Below are 16,926 nucleotides of genomic sequence, written 5' to 3'. Positions count from 1 at the left end.
TTATGTACCTATTGTCAAATTGTAGTACTTCCTTTCCTTTCTTGCTATGCATCATTTTGTTGCAAGGAATGAATGAGAGAATGCTATGCCCTACCTTCTTCTATTATTAAACCTATATGTTGATGTGTCACTCATGTGCCCTCAACACCTATTTTTCTCCTATTTTTAAACCTATTTGTTGATGTGTCACTCATGTGCACTCATCATCTCCACATCCCATTGATAGGCTAGCAAACACATGCTTGAAGCCCAGGTTAGGCAAGTGTGGGCAACGTTTGCTATTGAACTAGTAGTACATGCACCCTCATTGCCTCATACCATTGATAGGCTAGCAAACATGTGCCCATAAACCAGGTTAGACTAGGGTGGGCAGCCTTCGCTTCTATCGAACTAGGATGATACCGTGCATGTGCTCGATCTACTTGTTAGTTAAGGTGAGTCCATGATGCCTTGTCCTTAGGAGGCTAGTTATCCCTTGTTGGAAGACGGTCACATGAAGAGTTTGCAAAGGATGGAAAATAGAGAGACGATCAAAACTCCTGTGTAGTGTAAGAGCAAAGCATCTCTTATGTATATATAGTCACCTATAGTGGCCATTAAACGAGTTGACTCACTCTGGCTGCTCTTGTTCCTGCGACATCCTGTCTACCGATATTATGAATTCCCAATTTCTTCTCGGAGTCATGGTCGTGGTCACGGCGTTGTTGCAGGCCTTTCGCGGCCGGTGGCTTTTCCTCCCCATTTAGGCAGTCTCTTTTAAGAGAATCTTGCGCGTCATGGCCGGCGCCCCTGTGCAGGAGAGACTCCACGATTTCGTGAAATACGCCCTCCTTCAGCAGCTGGTGCCTCCTGGGGCAACTGTGAGTGCGTCTTTCTCCTCTCGCAATTCATGGATTATGGATGTGTATTAAGATATTCATGAGAGAGAGAGAGAGAGAGAGAGAGAGAGAGAGAGAGAGAGAGAGAGAGAGAGAGAGAGACTGACTTTCCAATCATACTTCCATTGAAGACCCCTCTTGTCAGTCGTGAGCGTTCGCAAGTGCCCCTGAATACAAAATTATCTGCTTGCTCATTTGAGTTCAATGTATCACTTCAAAGCTAGCAAGAATTTACTTCCAAGGATTGGGTTTTGCCATTGAATGCTCCTATGGCTGCATCCGCTTCAAATCTCTCTCTCTCTCTCTCTCTCTCTAACTTCGTATAGCGCGCGCACACACACACACACATGGAGTTTTTGACATTTTCCCATGTGGGGAAAGGGGTTATTTTCCCTTGTTATTCCCCATATAGCTCAAAATCATGAGCTTCTGCGTGGAAGGCACTGCATACATAGCTAGGTGTGATTGGGGGCCAGGGGTGGTGCCTTCCGAGGAGAAGCTCATGATGTTGTTGTAATTCACAGTGTGAGGAGAAGCTCATGATGTTGTTGTTATTCACAATGTGGGAATTCTACTGGGAATTTATCTAAAACTTCTCTCTCTCCCCCTCTCTCTCTGTGGTTTGTGAGCTATTCAAGTCAAGAATGAGAAGGTGCTACTCTCAAAGACTGAAAAAGAACTTTGGGAACTCTCTGTATGTGTGACACGTTTCTGGGTTTACCTTTTTACTTGCTGACTTGTGCCACTTCTAGCTCTCTCTCTCTCTGCCGTTGCACTATTGTATTCAAAATCACCATACTCTTCTACCACGAGTTGATTAGTAGTGTCTTCCTCTTCAAGAAGCTCACCATCTCATACTTTTAGGTATCAATGTTCACCAGTCCTCTTCATTCAGTGTTCTTTTTATGTACTGATTATCTATCTTTGTTTTGTGGTCCGAATTTGTTCTTATCTGTGCTTATACATGACATCGCAGTCATCTTAATTGATCTGGGAGTCAGAGACCTGTAAAATCTCAATTTGCCCCGATTACTTGCACAACTTACTATATGGTAGTCTGTTTATGATTGTAATTGTTTCTGGATTTGGGATCAAACATAGACGATTGAGCTCAATAATCCTACCTGGCTCTACAGTAGAGTGTCTCCTGGAGTGGAGACACTAGTTAACTTTAACCATCTCCTCATATGGACTACTGTCAAGTCTCCTTGTACAACTTCAGACGAAGAAAAGGAAAAGTCTTGGAAGAATCTCCTGATGTTTTTTTTTGGGGGGGGACATTATTGATGGGCTCTAGAACATTGACCAAGGCAGCTTGTAATGCCAAATTCAGCTTATAGTGTTTGTTAGATCAGTGATGATGGCAAATAGATTTTTGATTCTGCTTTATGTCCTTGCAGCAATTGACAAGGATGCAGAAGAAGTCTCTGGGCTGAGTTGGAGTCATGTTGGCATACACAACATTAACTTAGCAATAGGTTTTTTTTGAGTGTGTGGTTAACCATAGTGCCTTAGCTCTGGCAAAGAACCATGTGTTTCATGCTCCTGTGAAGCACATAGAGATTTAGTACTATTTTGTCTGGGAGTGGATCGTGGATTCCGAGTTAGGGGTGGCCTATTGTCCCACGAAGGACAATGCAAAAGGCCTCTTCATGAAGCCCTTGTGTTAGGCTTCTATGCTTCATCACACGAGGTCTTTGGGTCTTTAGACATTCCTAGGATGTGAGAGGGTGTCTTAGCTTGTATTTTGTTAGTCTGTCATCTCCTAGTTGTGAGTTTTGTCAGAGTTTGATGGAGTGACACGAAGATGTGTATTTTTAATGCTTACCTTTGGCATTGTTAAGTTTTGCACATGTGAAATGCAAGTCAGTTAAGTGACACTGAGACCTTAGTAACCTTGATGATCAATGGGTGACATTGGCAAAGCCGCTATGAGCGTATAAGGAGTATACTACCCTAACCTCTAATGTAGAACTTCGCATTTGTATTTATTATAATCCAATAGATAACCCTTCCCACACTCCTCAGAGAGAGTCCATGCACATATCAATGTAATACACTGCATAAGCATAGATAAAGGGAGCACTCCTTGGCTGATCGCCACAGCCCCACTACGACTCTCCTACACCTCGGGGATTGGCCCCAAGATGCACTGTCCATACATAGAACACATACGATACGTACTCCCTTTTAATCAATCGTTCTAGGAGAGAAAAGATAATTCTTGCTGAACAATCCCCAAAGGAAACGAACCACTAACCCTACAACTTAGGATACTACCTCACCTCCTTTTCACAAAGGCAATTGCTGTGCATCTAGGATGATACCATGTGTTATATGCAATGCAATTGTGTATGATTCATAGTGCTTATGATTGTGAAGGTGGAAAAACATTTCTTTTCATGCCTTTACTCTAAACCTAATTGTTGTATTGCATAGGGCCAGCACACAGAGTATGCTCGTGCTACTGGACCCTCTTAATTTTCAAAACCACATGTCCTATATACCATGCATTAGAAAACAATCAAAATTCAGCGTATTATCAGCTCTTAACACCCCCTTCTCCCTACCACTTAAGATTGTGCATTTGTTGATGGTAAGTTTAGAGAGCATTTTTAATATATTTTTCTTCATAAAAACAATAAATACCCACTTTACTTGTGGTTGCTTGATGTCTGTTTGGGTTTAGGCCATTAAATGCCCAGTGGTGACATTAGAGGGACTAGGCATTAATTATTATATTAATGCTAAGTCCAAGGCCAATTAGTGTTGGGACATGAAATGTGCCACAGGGGTTAGCACATTAATTGTGGATGGGCATTAGCTAGTTCTTGGGCAGGGTGAAAAGAATAATAGCCATTTATTAATGAAGTCTTCATTATAATCCACTTGGAGGGTTCAGAGCTATATTTTATTATGCTCTAGTTTGTGTTGTGTCTAGGCTCGAGAGCACTCTTAATTAGTCCCAGATTGTAATCATAATAAAATGCATAATAGTCTAGATGGCAGTCTAGCGAATGTGCACAATTCTAGAGTTTAGGACAGGTAAGTCTATTGACAGACAGTCCCCTGTTCAGTCAAAGGAGACAGAGCTATATGTGGGCATGAGCCAGCTGTTCCCTTTTCATACAGCAGCTGCTGTATTTGCTGGCTGCCTTCACTTCCAGTTTATTGATCGCGAGAAGCTGTGTTGGCTTGATCCAATTATGATGAACCACTTTAGAAGAGTGGATTAAGTGCATAAATTTGTGGACCAACCATAGATGTGTTTTCCATTCAAGCAACGGTTGAGCTGAATTTTCAGCAAACACAATCTCTTGTGAAAATGATTTGTCCCATCAAAGGGGTTGTACAGTAATAGACTTTATTTTTCAGCTATTTTTATGTGGTTATTGCAGGGTGTAAGGTATCACAGAAGCTCTCAAGTATTTGGAAACAGATACAATTGGTGAACTTTAAAATGAAGACTAGGTAGCAAGAGAAACCTTGTTTTCTGGTAGTTTTGATCTTGTTTGTCCTAAGCATTCTATGTTCTGTGAAAGTCTAACACCCTTATATTGTGAGATAGCCATGGTTTGAAGTAACTGTTCACTCCTGGAAACTCCAATTTCTCTACACAAGTCCTTTTTGCTTGTGTCAAGCTAGATTTTAAACTTGAAAGATGCTTTCTGCAGGTTTGTGATTTGCACTGTGGGCATGGTTTGGATACAGAAAAATGGGTGCAGGCTCAGATTGGTCGGTATGTTGGTGTGGGTAAGTGCTTCTTTGTTAGGAGTCAAATTTGACATGTTTTACACTATCAAATCATTTTGTGTGCACATGCATGCCTGTTGGCACCTATAAGACGGTAGTCAAAAGGATTTTTAAGTTTGTGAAATGAGGGTGTCGAGAAATCATTACCTGCTGACTGTCTGGTGTAGGAAGAGCTGCACAGTCCAGCTTTTGTGCTGTTCTAGTTATCTACTTCATAATACTGTAGCCTCACAGTTCCAATAAGTCCCATGATTAAAAATGCCTTCATAGCTTCAAGCTTTTGGTATGGTATTGTTGCTGATAAGTCTGGTAAGTTTGAGTTTGTATTCCAACACTTATAATTATACTCATTGGTGTCATGGCAAATTTTATGCCAGATTTTGTACCATCAGCATTGGAACAAGCTCGTGAGATGTGGGATAGCCACAACAGGCCATTCCCTGCTGAATTTTGTGAGGTTGATCCATGCAAGGTATGCTCAAAGAGTTCAATTTTATTTTTTGGGTGGCTATGAAAACATAGGCTTTGTAATTGTGCACCATGTATTTCTGCTTGTTATTGGCTTTTTAAAGGGCTTTACCTCATCTGTATGGTTAAAATAGTGAACAAGGAGACCATTTCCTGTATTCATGAGCCACATACTCTCAAAAGGACACATCACTTTTGCTTCCAATTGTATTAAGGTTGGTTGTTCTCGTGGGCATGGCTGCAGTCGCAAAAAAGGTTATCTTACATGCAGTCTTTGACCTGTTTAATGTCTTTTTTGTAACCCTTTTGTGCTGTCTTTGCTCTCTTGCCCTGTTGGGCCACCTCTTAGGTCAAGACCTGAAGTGGCCCTGTGGCAAGCCAGTGCATCTTCACTTTTTGACTTGAGTACAGCCTCCCATAGCCTTGTTATCTTGGGAACAGTGCTTTTGATTCTCTCTCTAGAGGGATACCTCTCACAAGCATCATGCTCATGCTGTAATGCAGCCATGAGACTCAACTCGAGCTTTAGTGTCAGGTCAATGTTGCCACTTTCGTTCAAGCAAGAATGGCTCCCAGCTAGATGTTTGAAAATTGGACTTCTAACCTTTTGCTTAATGAATAAAGACTGCAGAAGCAATTCTAGCTTGGCATTCTCTATTTGTCTTTGAGCATTTTGATCCATCTGCATTTGGATCCCAAAACACTCAGGGTAGAAGCACATTAAAGCATCACATACATTCATTTTTGACTGCACCCTCACCATTAACTAGTTCTTTTTCTTGGGTATTTTGAGCTTTTACTTCCAGTTTTTGGTTCAGATTTCAATAGTTATGTTTTTACATTGGTAACAATGCTGGCTGCCGAAGCTTGATGGTTGATTTGGGCTCCCAAAATGGACATGGAACGAATCTTTGTGATAGTGGCCACAACTCATACTAAAATCTGCTTTGACATTGCCCCTATTATAATTCTGGCCTTATTTTTGAAATTCTATAATACATTGTGGACCAGTGAGACAGCTATTGTACTAGGTCACGTCTTGGCTGTCACAGGGATGTGAAATTTTAATACCGTGCTTGGCATTTTGGCTTAGGCATTGATGAAATGTGCGCATGTGAGGTACACGTGATGTGAAAGTCCATTAAGTCACAATGATGGGCGAAGGACCCCGAGATGTTAGAGGGTGTTAAGGAAAAAGTTGTAATAAGTTATATTGGTTAGGACCCAGGTACTAGGTGGTGCTTGGTGTTAGTTTTGGCCTAGGCATTTAATTTGCCAATAAGTGTTAGTGTTGATACTAGGAATTAGGCATTAATTAATTAAATAATGCTAGTGCAAGGGTCAATTAATACACAAGGCCACTCGGGAGGCAAAATGGCTTAGCCAACTTAATTGTGGATGGGCACATTAAATTTTCTGGGTAAGGACAAAGGCTGAAATTAGTTTTTGGAATTGTTAATTTTGAAAGTTAACTAAATGGCTGAAAAATCTAATTGAAAAATTGTCACTTGGCAAAACTTTCCCACGCAAGTGAGGGAAAGGTTATTGGGGGTTGGCTGAGCCTTAGCATTGTGGAGGTTGGGAAAGGGAGAGAGAGAGTTGTTGCTGCAATTTTTCAGCCATTGGTGATGAACCCAGCCATTGTACATTGGCAAAGGGCTGTTGCTAGTTGATCAAGAGGCCATTGAAGGTAGGCAACATCCCATGTAGGGTGTCTACAAGCAAGTGATGGCAATTTTGGGGCCCACAAGGATATGCAACTACATATGGGGCTCTTGTTGATGGTGGGCTGCAGTCATTCATCCATTTCTTGTAGGGTAATAGCAAATTTGAGCACTTTCTCATGATAGAATAAGAGATTTCTATGCCCTCAACTCTCTCTTTCATTCCCTAGCCATTTCCCAAAGTTCCTTAGAAAATCTCAGCCATTATAGCCAGTGGAGATGTTGAATTCAAAACTTTGTTGTTGTAAACCCTAATTTACAGCAGGAATTAGGGTCTAGTAGCCACCTTGGAGGCTTAGTAAATTAGCAGCTGGAATTTGAGGAGTTGTCAGAGATTCCAAGAAGTTAGCCATTTCAATTGGATTTGGGGTTCATGTTGGCTAGCCAAGGGTTACTTGGAGGCCAATCCCTTGTTGTTAGATCAAGGGGCTAATCAGATTGAATGCGGAGCTTGTATAGGAGGAGATTGACCGGCCCTTGGCGAGAGATGAGTCCAAACTCTCTTCCAATGCTTGTGCGGAGTTGGCCAAGGCACAGTCTCACTGGGACAAACTGAATGTCCGGATTCGTTCTTTTCTTTTTCTGTCTTGTACTACAGCTGTGATAGCCCACATCGAGCACTTGACGGTGGCTTGGGAGATATGGTTGGAGCTTGACCAAATGTATAACCGGATGACCCTTATGAAGCGGGTTTCTTTGGAGGTGCAGATGCGGACCTTGTCCGTGAACAAGTCTTCTTCGTTGCGGGAGCACATCAACAAGCTTAGACAGCTTCAGATGCAGGTTCAGAACGTGGGGAAGCCGATTTCCTCCGAAGACATGGCGATCACTCTTGTCCCAGTTGCCGCCACGATTCGGTGCTTTTTACTCTGCCCTTATTGCTTCGGGGTGAGAGTCTACTCTTCGGTGGGAAGAGTTGGTTCCTATGGTCTTGGACCAAGAGGAACAACTGAAGGGACAGCATGCTTCCAAGTCGGAAGCCTTGACAGGTTAAGCCTCTCAGAAGAAGGGGAAGGACAAAATGTCAAAGAAGGACAAGGAAAATATCCACATGCCATATTTGTGGTAAGATCGGCCATTGGAAGAAGGATTGCTCCGACAAAGACAAGGACACCAACAAGAAGGACTCGAAGGATTCTGGAGCGGTGGCTGCACCCTCATCAGCTGCGTTTCTTTATCTAGCAGTCATTGAGGACTCTACACCGAAGGCTTTTGATGCTGCAATGACAGCTCCCCAGGCTCGAGAGTGGATCTTGACAGTGGTGCCTCCCGGCACATGACTTCTTTCTCAGTTGGTGTTGCCCAGTTGCGACCTTCGCGTGGGCAGATTCTCATTGGAGATAGCTCTTCGGTGTCTATTGCAGGACGGGGTGAGATGCAGCTTATTCCAGATGGACGTGGTGGTACCCATACCTCAGAGGTCTTGCATGTGCCAGGTTTGGGGTATCATCTACTTTCGGTTCATAAGATTTGTTCACTTGGACTTTTGGTGGAGTTTGACAGTGATTCGGTGCGAGTCCTTGATCGTGGGTCAAGGAAGGTTCTCTCATCAGGATATGAGGAGAATGGCATCTACAAATTGACGTTTTCTACCGCTCTCCTTACTCTTCTTCTTACCTCTCAGACACAGTCAGAGCTATTGTATGCTCGGTTTGGTCACCTCAACTATGATTATCTTCGGAGGGCGTCACGTGGACAGCTTGTTCGAGGGTTGCCGGATATAGCGGTGAGCCAGCAGCCATGCGTCTCCTGCATTCGTGGGAAGCAGCATAGGGATGCGATTCCCAATAAAGCTTCACGGCGGTCTACTTCACCGATGGAGCTTGTATCTACGGATCTTTGTGGCCCTATGAGGAACGAGTCCTTGAAAGGGAGCTTGTACTTCATGTTGATCGTGGATGACTACAACAGGATGACATGGGCCTATTTCTTGGCGTTGAAGTCGGAGGCCTTCTCCCACTTCAAGGATTGGCTTCTCTTTGAGGAGAAGCGATCGGGCCGGTGATTGAAGACCTTGCGATCCAACAAGGGTGGTGAATTTGTTTCTAATGAGTTTGCTCGTTTTTGTGCAGATAAAGGCATTCACTAGGAGTTTGCTAACACCAACACTTCTTAAGAAAATGGCATTCTTGAACAAAAGAACCGAAGTGTGATCGAGATGGCGCGTACCATGATGGAGCACCGACAGACACCCCAGTTTCTGTGGGCTAAGGCTGTGGCTACTGCAGTCCACATCCTTAATCGATCCCCCACTTCGGCCGTTGATGGGATGACACCTTTTGAGGCTTACTTTGGGACTAAGCCCGATGTTTCTTATTTCAGGGTTTTTGGGTGTGATGCCTATGTTCACATTCCCAAGACTCATCGCGATAAATTTGAAGCAACTTCCCGAAGACAGGTGCTTGTTGGCTATAGTTCTTAGTCCCAAGGCTATCGTTTGTATGATCCCGTCAAGCGGGATGTGTACACCAGTCGAGATGTGCGGTTTGTGGAGGTTCCGGCCATAGCAGCGGGTGAGGAGCATCCCGTTCTTGGAGATCCAAGGGAGAGTTGGTCTCTCGAGACAGTTCCTTTCGAGCCTGCGCCTTTTGATTCTGATTCTGTTTCCGATACAGAGTCTACTATTCCACCGGTCACCCCCGAGGAGTTACCACCGGTGGATATCCCACAGTCTTTAGCTGATGGAGAGAGATGAGGAGAGGTCCGGTCTCCTCCTCGTTGGGCCCGTGACACACTCCGAGATTCAGGGATCCAGGGGGTCCCTGAGGAGTGGGGACCGCAGGATGGTCCGCGGCGGTCACGGAGGCACTAGGCACATTCTACGGAGCTTGTTTGCTCTAACTATTGTTTGATGACCCGTGTTATGCAGGATCGAGAGCCCACCTCCGTAAAGGAGGCTTTACAGTCCGCACCTTGGAAGAAAGCTATGGAAGCTGAGTTGGAGGCTATTGAGAGGAATGACACTTGGTATCTCGTGCCTCGCCTCTCGAATAAGAAGGTGATTGGCGTCAAATGGGTCTTTAAGACCAAGTACCTTAGCGATGGTTCTTTGGACAAGCACAAGGCTCGCCTTGTTGCTAAAGGTTTTGCACAGCACCCAGGGATTGATTATCATGACACTTTTGCTCCCACTGCTCGTATGGTGACTATTCGAGCTGTTCTTGCCTTGGCTGGTCATAGGAGATGGCCTGTTTACCAGTTGAATGGGAAGTCGGCCTTCCTCAATGGTGATTTGAAGGAGGAGATCTATGTCGAGCAACCTCCTGGCTTTGGATCTTCAGATGGGCAAGTCTATAGGTTAAAGAAGGCCTTGTATGGCCTCAAGCAGGCTCCGCATGCATGGAACGAGAAGATTGACTCGTTCCTTCAGTCACAGTTGGGATATCGGCGTTCCAAGGCCGATCCGCAGCTTTATGTACACACTTCCAAGGCTGGTTGTGTGCTTTTTGTGTTGTATGTTGACGATTTGATTGTCACAGGTGATCATGCACAGAAGGTCAAAGAGACGAAGGCAGCTTTACATCAAGCGTTCGAGATGACGGACTTGGGTCTACTCCACTTATTCTTGGGCCATGAGATTTATCAGTCTCAGAGGGGGATTTTCATCTCTCAATAGAGTTATGTAGAGGAGCTCTTGGTTTCTTTTGCAATGGAGGATTGTCGGACCATTTCTACTCCTATGGATCCGAACTAGAAGGCCACTTCACCTTCAGATTCTCTCTTGGCGGATGCTTCCCACTATTGTCAGTTGATTGGATCATTGTTTTGGCTCCTCAACACTCGTGTTGATCTTTGTTTTGCTGTTGGTCTTTTGGCGGGGTTCATGAGTGAACCTCAGATGGTGCATTGGCAAGCTGCCCAGAGGATACTTCGGTATTTGAGGGGGTGACTTAGGGATTCTTAGGGATTCATTATCCAGCAGGCACAGGTGGTTCAGATCTTGTACTTGCAGGTTGGAGCGACTCGGTTTGGGCTGGTGATGTGGACCACAGGCGGTCTACTACAGGCTACTGTTTTATCTTGGGTGCAGGTGTTATCTCATGGAGTAGCAAGAAGCAGCCCACGGTAGCCCTTTCGTCTATTGAGGCGGAGTATCGGGCCGCGTCTTCCACCACATGTGAGGCTGTGTGGCTTCGGAGATTGTTGGAGGAGCTTGGCTGCTCCCAGACTCGTCCTACTTTGCTGCAATGCGACAATGAGAGTTGCATTGCCTTGTCACGGAATCCCGTTTTCCATGCCCGGGCGAAGCACACAGAGATCCAGTACCACTTTATCAGAGAGAAGCTTCTGGATGAGACCATTGCTGTGGAGTACTGCAAGGCGGAGGACAATCTTGCCGATTTGTTTACGAAGGCGCTTCCCCAGGCTCTACTTCGGAGACATGCCAGATCCCTCAGGCTTCTGCCCCGTCCAGGCTTTGAGAGGGGGTGTTAGTGATATCAGATCCTTGGCCGTACAGTACGACAAACTGGTCGGACTTACCAGGTCGGACTGCCACGTGGCAGCCACGTGGCAGTCCGACCTGTACTGGTCAGTCGGCTGCATTTAATGCAGCCGACTTGTTTTTTCAGGGCGCATTCATGCTGGCTATTTATAGCCGACATTCTGCAGTCTTCCACACACTTCTGTTTTGCAGATTTCAGGCTGGAGATCGTGTAGACTGCAGCGGACTTCGAGGTGAACAGCAGGTTGCATCGTCGAGGTGGAGACACGCAGTCCTGTGCATTGCGCCTGTGTACATATCTGCATATCTTTGTATACAGCACACTTTATACAGCAGATCTTCATCTTTCACTGTCTCTTTCTCTCTCCCTCTTCTCTCTGCGTTCACTCTCTCTCTCAGTCTTGGTCCCACGCTTCCGCATCGCTGCACTCTGACAGGACCGTGGACCACAGGCGGGACCGTGGGCAACAAGAGCGGATGAGAGGCGGGAGTCGGGGTAGACGACATGCAGGAGAACGACAATGACAAGGGTGGACGATTAGGCGGGAGTCAGGACATGGCGCATGGGGCAGGAACGACCTTTAAAAAAAAAATGTCTCATTTGAACGGCTGTTCCAAACAGGGAGCGGTCAAGGAACAGGGCGGAACGGGTGGAAATGGGGCAAGGAATGGACTGGAAGGTTCCGCTAGCGTTTCCTAGGCTCAGACCTCCCGGAACGTGTTAATCCGTTCCTAAGTGCTGGAATGGCCATTCCTGTCTCTATGCATGCAAGTGATGGAAATTTTGGGGTCCATAGGAGTAGGCAATTGCATGTGGGGCTCCTATGATGGTGGGCTGCGGTCATTCAGCCATTTTAATAGGGCAGTAGCAAATTTGAGCCCTTTCTTGTGATAATAATCAGATATTTCTCTCTTCTCAGCTCTCTTTTATTCCCCAACCATTTCCCAAAGTTCCTCATAAAATCTCAACCATTATAGCGGTTGGGGGTGCTGAATTCAATTGTTTGCTGCTCTAAACCCTAATTTGCAGTAATTATTAGGGTTTAGCAGCCACCTTGGGTCTTGTGCCAGGAAATTGAAGGCTTAGTACTTGAAATCAGTAGCTGGAATTTGAGGAATTGCTAGAGATTTCAAGAAGCTAGCCATCGCAATTGGATTTGGGGTTCATGTTGACCAGCCAAGGGTCAATTGGAGGCCTATCACCTATTAGATTGGGGGCAAATCAGATTGAATGCTTGCTGGTCATTTTTGATAGCAAGCGACATTGGATAATGAAGGAGACTAGAGCCAAATCTCAATGTATTTCATCTAGTTTTAATAGAAGCTAAAGAAATACCTCAAGAGGTGCTAGTTTTGGGGTCAATGGGGAGTCTATTGTCCAAGACTGATTGGTAACATTTGTATTTCAGTATGCAAATTTTATGCTTGTTGTAATTAGTGCTTAATCAGGTTATTATCACCCTTTCAGAGGAAGGAAGGTTGTTTCATTTGCTGGCTTTGAGCCCAAGACTTTGGGTCACTTGTATTAAATTGGCCTGCAATAACAAAAGGCCTTTTCCAAACTAAGTAGTTGTATATTTGGTCACATTATTTGTGTTGCTTATATCTAAGCTGTTTGGTTGCTTGAAATTTGGTTCCAAATGGTGGAGTGCTTGGCTCATATGGTTAATGGTTGAGATGGATGGCCTTGTGGATGGGGGGATGCCTAGTATGCTACTTGCTAGATCTCCAAAGCTTGAAGAATCTCATGCCCCTTGAGGGGGCTTTCAAGTTGGGGGAAGGGGGGACCAGTGGGACTTGGATGATTGGAAGTTGCTTCGTGCTCTATGGATTGTAGCATTGACCATCTTAGCGAGGACTCCTTGTGTCTATGTAGCTCTAATAAAGAGGCATCTTTGGTTTGATAACTCTTAGTGGCATTAAAGGGAGTGGATAATGGATGGCGTGATCTCCACTAGAGTGGCATATAAAGAAAGGATCTATCCACTAAAGGTTAGCTGGTAGCAAGCCTTCGAAACGCCTCATTGCGTGAGGCTCCCCATAAGCTCCCACACCTCCAAGTGCTACACTGAATAGTGCAGATTTCTTCTTCCATTCTCTTCTTTCATTGTTGTCTTTCTCTTCCCTTCTCTTCTGTTTTCTTGTTCTTCTTGCCCTCTCTCACAGGGGGAGCTAGGCCATGCTGCCCTCTATCCTAGGCTAGCCTGCCACCCTCTTGTACAACAAAGGAAGTGGTTGGGGGAATGCCAATGACCACTCCTACAACCTGCACTGGGACAACCTAGATGAAAAGTAGGCTGCCCAACTGATCGTTTGGGAAATCTATATATTGGAAGAGAGTACCAAATCATCTTAGAAGCAGCATTACAATCTTCCATGGGTCTTGTTCTAAACTGGGCTTTTGTAGATGTTGTCTTCCTCAGTCTCTGCCTCTAGATGCTGCAACTTGCATGTCTGCTATTTTTAGACTGGTCTTTCTCCTCTCAAACTATTTGATAGGTGTGTGCCCATGTAGTCTAGGTGTGTGATAAACCCATCATGTACGAATCATCTTGGTAAAGGGCCATCTTTGCTTGTGTTGGCCAAACTAATGTGTAGGCTGATTATAATTGCTCAAATCACCACTTTTGGCTGTATGGAGAGAGATGACCGCTTTTAGCTTTGTGTGGAGGGAGGGAGAGGTCTTGTTTCACAGTTCAAAAAGAAAATAATTTATTTTTTTTTGTGGGGGGAAAGGTGGATTTGCTGTCTGAACTAAAGCACACAGGGTTACCTGCTGATTTTGTATGTAGCATGGGACATCTACAGGTATGCATTATGTGACTCTGCATTTACTCATTCCTTGCTTTTATAGTTTATTATGCTGATTTACTTGTATTTAATACAGGACTTTTTTTTTGAGGAGGAAGTTGTAAGGCGGTTGCTTTTCAATGTCTCATCAATTTTGAGACCTGGTGGCTATTTCTTTGGAACTACTGCTGATTCTTCAACCATATGGTATTACTCCTAGTCTTTAGATCATGCCTTGATTCTGATAGCAGTAGAAAGCCTTTGAAATTCTGTCTATTGCTGATTACTGCCTGTGTTTCCTTCCTGCTCCTTTCAGTGCAACTTTGTTGTTTAGGTCGTGCAACAAGCTAAACAAAGTCTATACATGGCCTTTGCTTAATGACTAAGATCACCAGTGAATTAGTTTAACTTGTACTTTGAAGATTCCAATAGTGACTCTTACATATGCCCAACGTGAATGAGAGTGTGTTTCCTGCAATAAGTGGAACTTCTTTTGGGAAGGCCATTTGTCCTTTGCCTTAAGCTGTATACCCAGTTTGGATGAGATAGGGGTTTTCCTCGACAAGTGCAACTTCAATCCAAAGGTCATTGATTATAGCTCCTGACAGCTAAGATAAAAATGTTTTGAAGGATATTGTTTTCAACTTGAAAGGTTCTTGCTCCATTTAATGCCTAAATTTTAAGATAGCTTCTTGAAAGAACTAGATAGAGCAGGGCCTATAAATAAGCAACAACTAGCAAATCCAAGCATGGTTCTCTCTTGTTTCTTCTTGTTGATTGATGCCTTTGTCATAATTGTTGGGTCTGCGAGTCAAAAAACTATGGAAAGTTAATAGGTGGGTCCTTGAGGGGCCAGGATGATTGGTATATATATCTGTGTGTGTGTGTGTGTGTTTTTTTTTCCCTTTTTTTTGAGGGAGGGATATATTGAAGGCATAGAGATAGAGGCATGTAGCAATAGTTTTTTGTTTCTTATACCGCTTAGTAGAATGGAATGGTAGAGCGGAAGGATTAGATAGTTATTGAGATGGTACATGTCACGAGGATATGAAGTGGGACCCAAGATCCCGAAATATTAGTTGGTGCCAAAGGCAAAAGTTGTAATAAGTTATGCTTGATAGGTACTAGGTGGTACCCGATGTCAGATTTGGCCTAGGTCAATTTATTGGCCACTAATATCAATGGTGACATTAGAGACTAGGTATTAATTAATTAATTAATGCTGGACTAAGGGCTAATAACTACTCAAGGATACTTGAAAGACAAATTGGCCTAGCCAATTCAATTATTGGCTAGTGAAATTATTTTTTTGAGCACTAGAATAATTATTAAATTAATATTTTAAAAATTAGTTTAATAAGTTAGATAATGCTGGAAAATGGGATTAGAAGATTGCCACTTGGCAAAACTTGCCCATGCAATGGAAAAGACATTTTTGAGCTAGGAGAGACATAGAGGGTCATTCCAACCTTGTGCAAATTGAGAGAGACAGAGAAAAGACTGCCATAGCTGCTACAATGGTTGACATGCCATTTTCAGCTAGCAAGAAACTCTCCAAGAGCTGGTGACATGCCGTGAAGAGACTACGACAATAGGTGACAGCAGTTTGAGGACTGTGTGTTCCATCAATGGAGACAACTTTCATGGTTGCCTAAACAGGGCAGCAATCGATTTCTTCCATTGTATAAGAGCAAGAAGGTGAAGATAGATGTAGAGGGATGAAAGTAGCAATGACTTGATTCCCTTCCATAGAAATGTTCGAGCTAGTTGTCCCACCAAAGTTCTTGAGCGTCATATTTGATTAATAAATTCTTTTTTGCAAAAGTTTGTAAGACCCAAAAAGTTGCTAGATAAAAATTATTGTGCCCCAAACAAAAAAAACAAACATGTTCATGATGTTCCCAAGAATCTAACCATTCCACCCTTGCTCCTACCCTTGCCACCCCTTCTATTTCATATAGATTCATTCATGATTGTTAAAAGCCATGACTTGGCTAGTTTGTTTGTGAGGCATCTCTATAACTTTATTGTTATCCTAAAGAAATAGTGAACAACCGTGATCCTAACTTCATTAGCCATTTCTAGAAAACAATCTTCCAAAAGTTGGAGAATTCTGAGACCAATGAATAGATTGGGAGGACAAATTAGATCATCGAGGACATGCGGGTGCATATGTTTTCTAGGGATAAATTGATTGTGAGCATTATCTTCCACAGATTGGGTTTGCTTATAACAATGCTAAGGATCTCACAATGGGATAAAGCCTATTTATATACTGATATATGGTTATGAGCTGAAACCCACTGATTGTTGTCGAGCTCAAGGGAGTCAAGTTCAAACTTGACTTCTTGCGCAATATGTAGAAAGCATAAATGATTTCAAAGGAAAGCATTAAAGTAGCCAATGTTCGTGGTATGCTTTATGCTAACCAAAATTGTACTTCTCGAGAGTTGTAAGAGGGCATTTGGATTTACCTTCAAAGTCCCAAGTGGCTTGGAATAAATAACTATTGACCAATGCTATTAGTTATCATTTAGACCTTTATAGATTACCAATAAGATTACTTGCATGTCTTACTAGTTGGATTTATCATTTACCTTTGGACATCTGAGTTCACTTGATGCTCCATGTGAGTTGTTTGAAAGAAACATTGCACCAAGGGAAATCGATTGTCTTCGATTGAGGAAGTCTCGCGACTAAACACTGCACCAAAGGGAATCAATTTTCCTCGATTGAGAAAGTCTCGTGACTAAACATTTATTGAAGAGTTGTTTTTATGATTTTGACCTTGAGGATATTGCGGGGGACTATACCATTCATAGGGGGGAAAGTGTTACATCCGTGGACATGTGGATGGGTGTTAGTAGTG

The 16,926-nt window shown here is 43.6% G+C and overlaps 1 protein-coding gene across 2 annotated transcripts in view; it reads left to right on the top strand.

Annotated features, from left to right (window-relative positions):
* The first annotated feature begins 586 nt into the window (after positions 1–586).
* The window catches only part of LOC148016439 (S-adenosyl-L-methionine-dependent methyltransferases superfamily protein), a 41,670-nt gene continuing 25,330 nt past the window's right edge, over positions 587–16,926 (top strand). Inside the window, exons 1-5 of one of the 2 annotated variants that reach the window (XM_087664171.1) lie at positions 587–860; positions 4,553–4,631; positions 5,009–5,103; positions 14,004–14,075; positions 14,155–14,264. In XM_087664171.1, the coding sequence (XP_087520297.1) occupies positions 777–860; positions 4,553–4,631; positions 5,009–5,103; positions 14,004–14,075; positions 14,155–14,264 (440 nt within the window). In that variant the 5' untranslated portion in view covers positions 587–776. Of the gene's footprint in view, positions 865–4,552; positions 4,632–5,008; positions 5,104–14,003; positions 14,076–14,154; positions 14,265–16,926 lie in introns of both variants that reach the window. The other variant, XM_087664172.1, reaches the window with a different exon arrangement.

The sequence above is a fragment of the Lygodium microphyllum genome, chromosome 23 (assembly GCF_053477565.2).
Source record: "Lygodium microphyllum isolate KBCC chromosome 23, Lygodium_microphyllum_v1.1.10, whole genome shotgun sequence".
NCBI classification, from domain to species: Eukaryota; Viridiplantae; Streptophyta; class Polypodiopsida; order Schizaeales; family Lygodiaceae; genus Lygodium; species Lygodium microphyllum.
The sequence above is the reverse complement of the archived record's forward strand: the minus strand, read 5'-3'. Positions and strand labels throughout refer to the sequence as shown.